Source organism: Dendronephthya gigantea, unplaced genomic scaffold, assembly GCF_004324835.1.
Source record: "Dendronephthya gigantea isolate DGI-Jeju-01 unplaced genomic scaffold, DenGig_1.0 000462F, whole genome shotgun sequence".
In the NCBI taxonomy this organism is placed as follows: domain Eukaryota; kingdom Metazoa; phylum Cnidaria; class Anthozoa; order Malacalcyonacea; family Nephtheidae; genus Dendronephthya; species Dendronephthya gigantea.
Window position 1 is genome coordinate 1 of NW_021163472.1, and position 7342 is coordinate 7342.

At 38.2% G+C, this 7342-nt stretch overlaps 1 protein-coding gene across 1 annotated transcript; it reads right to left on the bottom strand.

Annotated features, from left to right (window-relative positions):
• Positions 1-2759: 2759 nt before the first annotated feature.
• On the bottom strand, positions 2760-3885 carry LOC114543456 (serine/threonine-protein kinase nekl-3-like; the record flags this gene model as incomplete). Its single annotated transcript, XM_028562425.1, has 2 exons — positions 3261-3885; positions 2760-3022 (listed from the first exon to the last, which is right to left on the bottom strand). Coding segments are annotated over exons 1-2 (888 nt in total), but the record flags the coding sequence as incomplete, so codon positions are not given.
• Positions 3886-7342: the final 3457 nt, after the last annotated feature.

The following is a 7342-nucleotide window of genomic DNA, read 5'->3' on the forward strand; positions in this document are numbered from 1 at the left end:
TTTTCATCTGTCACGTTTGCAAAAACAACTCGCCGCCATTTTGAAAAATCCCCTTAGGTGATTGTCGCGTAATATTCCAAGGTCACTCGACCAATCAGAGGCCAGAATTTTCAATATTAACCTTTGTAATTATAAATATGTACCTTTTTTATTTGAAGGTGGACAGTGGCAGGAGTCATATTCGGCATCTGTATTATCCATCACGACCTTTCTTCTAAAAGTTATAATTGCTACTGTTTATAATTTGGAAAGCTAAGCAACACTACGAAATTTTAATTTAACATTTTGAGTTATCTTGCATACTTTCGGGCGTCTGAATCAGAGTCATCGGCAGATTCATCAGACAAACAAGTCAATTAGCCTTGAAAGTTTAAATCCAATTATATATATATCACAAGGAAAATTCATTTTATACTTCCGAAAGACAATCGTGTGTTTACCGCGTTGAGGGAAACGACAATGTTGGAGTGACGATGTTCGGTTGTTCGAGCTGCGCAAGAAAGATTAAATTTTTAGAATATAAGTAAATGTTTTTGGAGGTAGCTACACGACTTATTAGTACCTATGCAAACAAATTGATATTGTCAATAACACCATTCAAAATTGCAGGTTACAATTAGCACAGTTAGATAGAAATCTACTGAATAAGCAATCAAATATATACCTATTTTTAGAAATTGGGAAATCGTTTATCAGGTTTTAAAACTTTTCATGAGAAGAAAGGTCAATATTCTAAACAAAACAAAATAATAATTTTGTATTCTACACTTTTCTACAATATCATACACTGCAGATATAAATCACAAATTTTGACGGAATATCTTCAATTATGTCGTTGCAGTTGGTACTCCTAATCGGAACCTGTTTTTTATGAGTATTAATCCTTTCTTCACTCTTCTCGCCAGAAAAGTATCAAATAAGTTATCATCAGATTCATCAGACAACGAAATCAAAATAATCTAGATCAATTTTATATAAGTAAGATACAATTTTATAACTAAATAATTTATACCACAGATGAGCTAATCACAAATTTTGAGTTTGCGTTGAGGGAAACGAAAGTGGTGTTTGTTGTTTTTCAAAATGTGCCGTTGGAGATGGTATGCACACTTCACTCGGCCGTTTAAACTGCGTAGGAAGGACATTTTTTTAAATTCGTTAAAAAATTTACGCACGAGCTTAGGCTTTCATATAAACATAGTTTTATGTATATCATATATTATTGCATATAATAATATACCTATTTTTGGAAATTAGGAAATCTTTTCTCAGGTTTTGAAACTGATTGTCGTGAGAAGAACAATTAACATTCTAAGCAAAAGCATATTTTAATATCGTGTTCACTCGATTCTGACATCAATTTAACTCTTTTGTCAAACTACAGTTACTACTTACCATATTTGACGGAATATCTTCATCACATCGTTGCTGTTAGTACTCGCAATCAGGGCCTGTTTCCTATATTATTATTAATATTTATTATTTTACATGCAAGCGTCATTTCCGGTAAATAGAGCTAGTGATTGGCTGAGAAGAATTTTCACGGTCCATTACTTTCCCGTAATGGACCGGCACTTCCCGAAAAACCAGCGTTACCGGCGATCCATTTACGAGATGAAAAACAGACAGATAAATTCGAATGAAAAAGGCCCAAATGAATATCGAAAGAAATTTTAATTGCTTTTGATTGTATAAATTAATAAGACGTCTCTGGACTGTTTTGGTAAACTAAATAATTCAATATTTATTGTTTTTATCAAATGCGTACCAGGCTACTAATACGCATTTCTTGTTTGCCATATGCCATATAATAAACTTTTTATTAACCTCGCTTGCTCGGTCTTTACCGAGAAATATCGGACTCGATCTTTTTGTACAAACCTCGCTCTTTGAGCTCGGTCTGTTCAAAAAGACCTCAGTCGGATATTTCGCAGTAAAGACCTCGCTCTTGGTTAATAAGAAGTTATTAGTATTCTTTTTCTCTGATTCGTCCAATAAATAATTTAATGAGTTGAATGAGAAATTTCAAAGTCATCATAGTGAATTGATAAGATAAATGAGAGAAAAATACCTTGATTTTTCTGTCTTCATAACAGAGAGGGATTGTGGCCATTCTGTACGCCAGCGCTTCTAGCCTTTTCCACAGCCACGAGCAGGCGGATGTTGACGCCACTTCTGGTGCCCATGGAATATTTTCACCATGCCTGTTTCCATTCCACCACAATCTTCTGGAACAGCGTGTGTATCCAAAATAAATACGCTATCCAAAATAAAACCAAGAAGTAGAGTGTATGGTTCACATGTATATAGCGCGACGAGTGTTCTCCTGGATTTTTCATGAGTTCTTCAATCTTTTTGGCCAGCTTTGCCTTGCCTTCATCTGAAAACACCGAACGCGTATGGTAACTCTTCGGTAAATGTATAGTCGATGAAAGCAATTTAGCGTTTTTCAATAAGTGTATGTTCCATAACATCATAGGTCAATGAGATCTGGCGGATATTATTTATATCTTCAGGAAGAGTTAAGATAACACTTTCAGATATCTCAGCAACATCTTTCCATAAATTTCGAAGCGGTAACATTTGCCGTAAATGCTATCAGCAATTTTTAAGCAAAGAAACGTGCAACTATTAGTGGCATCGCCTGATGTTACATACGAGTTTAGCTGATTGATTTCTTCTTGGTCAAGCACAAGACCTGCTTGTATTTGGTTTGCTGCAAGCTTGTTACATTGTTCAAAAAATGAGGCTTGGCTAACCTTAAGATGTATTTCACCGTCTGAGCCTGAGGCATCTTCAGAACTTCTTTTAGCATTTAATGGTGACTTTCGTAAATGTAACCTTTGAACAATGTCCTCGATATTGGGCCTATCCGTTTGCTCAAAAACAGTACACGACTTATAAATTTCGAGCAATTCTTTCCATTCTTCGCTTTGCTTCCTGCTATACTTCTCTTGTGGTATCGGTTTTGAACGACACTCCATCATCTTTTCTAAACACACAACAGCGCTCTTGATATTCCCTTCCATTTGGATGTTTAACTCGTTAATGATGTTTCAAACCTGGGTTAATGATACAAAACACGACCATTCCAAACGACCACAAGTCGGCTTTTTGCAAAAACGGTAGTGAGGCTTTTCTGACAGACGAGTTTTTGACTAAGATTTCCGGTGCCATAAAAACTGGTGTGCCTCTACTGATCCTATTTGTTTTGCTGGTTATGATGGTATTGGTTTGAACTTCTCGTGATCGACTCTCACCAAAGTCGGTTAACTTGCACACTAGAGGTGATGTTAAACTTTCTCCTTCGATATCATTTTGGTCTGTCATGCCACTGTAATGTTGGTTCGAGACAAGAACATTTGCCGGCTTTAAATCTCGGTGGGCAAGTCCTTTGACGTGAAGGTATTGGACTCCAAGTGCCACATCTTCCACAGCCCGATTAAACACTTTTTCCGAAACGTGTTTACAGTCGGATTTGTCAAAATGACACAGTAGTTCCGCAAGAGAACTCACCTGCAGGTCTATCCCAAAAGGCTTGAAATCGAACTGGACAAACTCTAGAAGTAATGCGTAATTATCCTTATAGATACCTTTAAATCCTACGATGTTTGGATGTCGTAAACTGTTTAAAAGTTTTGCCTCTTTCAGTAAGATTTTTGCGTCTATTTGATCACTTCCTAAAAACTTTTTCACAGCGACCTTTTCTCTACTTTGTGGTAATTCCGCTGTAAAAACGGAGGAAAACCCTCCGCGTCCAATCTCATCTTTGTTCAAAAGCGCTCGAAATGAAAAGCTCGGGAAGTTCACGTCTTCAAATGCTGCAGAAGTGCTAACATTTTCCACAGCCTGAGCTCTTGGTGTAAAGCCACCAAAAAGGGACATCCTGACGACTAGCGTGTTTCCATAACGTACAAAATAATACAATTGAATGAGCAAAAAATAAAAGTATTTAGTTTCATTTTCGAAATGCAGTCTTCCACATTTAAAATTTGTTATTTCATTTTCAAAAAATTTCAAACATTTTCAAAAATATACAGGCATAAAAAATATCCTGTGTCGGGCGAAAATTGTGGCAAAAATAGCCAAATATTAAAGACCAAATTCCCCAAGTGTCGGTGATTCGGTCAAATATAGAAATCGGAAACAGTAATCCCTTTGCTCCTGCTTCTTTATGTAGCGGAAATTTGTTTTGCGCATTTGCGGGAAGTTTAGGACTTTTCTGTTATTTGTGGTGTCAGGTTTTTAGAAAAATAAAAAGATATCATGTTTAGATGTTCAATGCGGTGTTGATTTTATAGATAAATATCCAGCGAAAACATCGTACAAATATGTAAAATTTAATATCTTTTACAGCGAACATAACAAGAACGTTTTATATACGTAACATGCGTTTGCTATATGTGCGTCCATCATCGTTAACATATACTTTATATAATCATGCAATAATATTGAATGTCTATATTCAACACTCCCACTGACTCAGCATTTACTAATTACTACACTTGTACAAGTCCGAGTCTTGCTCGAAGACATTCAAAACTGTTCTCGTGTTAAAGGCTTCGTGAAGATATCAGCAACCATTTCTTGAGTAGGACAATACTTAAGTTCGATTGTTTTATCTTGTACTTTCTCTCGTACAAAGTGGAATTTAATGTCAATATGTTTGGTGCGCTTGTGCAGAACAGGGTTTCTTGACATTGCGATTGTCCCTTGATTATCTTCGTGAAGGATTGTTGGACTTGAACAATCTAGTTGCAGATCTTTGCTCAGTTGTCGTAACCATACACTTTCTTGTGTTGCCAGGCATAAGGCGATATATTCGGCCTCAGCAGTTGAAAGTGCAACGGTGGGTTGTTTCTGGCTTGCCCAACTAATGGCACCGTTGGACATTAGAAACACATTTCCTGAAGTTGATCTTCAATCTTCTGAGTCTGCGGCCCAGTCGGCATCGGAATACCCTTCCATGTTTTTGTCACTCGTTTCGTATTGCAGCTGGAATCTAATTGTTCCTTGCAGGTATCGAAATACTCGCTTAACAGCGGTAAGGTGCGCTTCGTTTGGAGACGAGTTAAACTTTGCCAGAGTACCAACTGCGTGAGCGATGTCTGGTCGTGTTGCAATAGCCGCGTAAATTAAGCTTCCCACCATCGATTGATAAATAACCGGATCTACAGATTTGCTGATACCATCATCTTTGACCAACTTCACGTTCACGTCCATCGGAGTTGATACAGGTTTACAATCTTGTAAGTTGTACTTGTTTAATATCTTATGGATATACTGTCCTTGGCTTATTTGCAGAGCACCGTCCAGTGATTTGATGTTTACTCCAAGACAGTAATGTAGTTTGCCCATATCTTTCATCTTGAAACTGGCAGCGAGACACGCCTTTAAGTCGATCATTTCTTGCTCGCTTTCGGTTAGAAGTATTAAGTCATCAACGTGCACAGCAACTACGGTCAGTTTACCATCGACTTTGCGAATAAACACACATGGATCGGCTGTGCTTTGCTCAAATCCCTGGGATAGCATAAATTCATTGAATGACTTATTCCAGCATCGTGGACTCTGTTTAAGTCCATAAAGAGATTTCTTAAGATGGCATACCAGGTGTTCTTTTTTTTGGACAACATAACCTTCAGGCTGCTCCATATAAATATCTTCTTCAAGTGTCCCGTTCAGAAAAGCCGTGACAACATCCATTTGATGGACAAACATATTTCTAGAGACAGCAAAGGCCAAAAGAGTTCGGATAGATGTAAACCGAACCACAGGTGAAAATGTTTCATCAAATTCAATCCCGGACTTCTGAAGAAAACCTTTCGCTACGTCCTTTGAACCGTTCAATCTTCCCATTTTCATCATGTTTGACTTTAAATACCCATCTACAGGTAATTGCTTTTCTTCCTGGTGGCAGTTCTACAAGTTCCCAGGTCTCATTTTCCATTAGGGATTTGTATTCAGAATCAGCAGCTGTCTTCCAGTGTACACCGTAGTCACTTTCGAGTGCTTTTTTCAATGTTGTCGGTTCTTCAACTTCTGTTACATATAGGGCTGTATGCTTCGTTCTTGCAATACTAGCATATTCATCGTGATAATAAACAGGCGGTTTTCTCTCTCTTGTTGAACACCTGATGTCAGTTGGTTTCCTTTTTGATTCTTCCTCTGAGCACACATCATTCTGATTTTCGATATCCAGTTGAACTTCAATCGTAAGTCCAAAATCAGATTCGTTAAAGGTGACATCTCGACGGATGAAGATTTTACGTTTGTCTTCATCATACAATCGATATCCTTTTTGTGTCAGACTATAGCCAACAAATCGCATCTTTACAGCTTTCTGGTCGAGTTTTTGACGTGAGGAATCAGGTACATGGGCGTAGGCAGTGCAGCCAAAAACACGAAGGTTTGAAACATCTGTTTTTTTACTGTACCATCGTTCATATGGGGTGACTCCGGTTGCAGTTGTGATAACACGGTTTCTTATGTATGCTGCTGAACAAACAGCTTCAGCCCAGAAACCCTTGGATACTCCCGCGTGTAGGATCATTGATAATGCAGCTTCCTGGAGGGTCCTGTTCATACGCTCGGCGATGCGGTTTTGCTGTGGTGAGTAGGGTACAGTTGTCTCGTGATGGATGCCCTTTTCTTTGAGGATATTTTGGAATTCAGTCGACATATATTCACCTCCGTTATCTGTCCGCAAAGTTTTAATTTTGCAGTCCGCTTGATTTGTAACAACTGCTTCCCATTCTTTGAACTTATCTAGGACTTCTGATTTGTGTGCAATGGGATAAACGGTTACACACCTCGAATAGTCATCAATGAACGTCACGAAATACCCAGCACCACCAAAATTTTCAATCTTCATAGGTCCAACAACATCACTATGGACAAGCTCCAATCGTTTCTTTGATTATACTTCTCCCACTGGTTTGAAGGGTGCTCGATGAGATTTACCTTCGGCACAGGCTTCGCAAAAGTCCAGTTTCCCAGATCCCAGCATGTCAGTGCCTGTCACAATCTGTTTTGAAACCATCAATTTCATCTGTCCTGCATTTAAGTGAGCCATCCTTTGATGCCACAGCTTAAATTTATTAGTTGATCCTTCTGCAACTGACGCCTGTTCTTCTTTTCTTTCTATTCTGCAATCCAAACGATACATGTTGCCAACAAGACGTCCTCTTGCTACGACTTTTCCTTGAGGATCTTTTATCCAACAGAGAGTATGACCAAATTGCACCACTTTTCCTATCATCGCTGCTGCACGAGCACTAAAGAGATTTGCAGCTAATTTGGGAACATACAGGACTTTGGTCATCGTTGATTTTCGTCCATC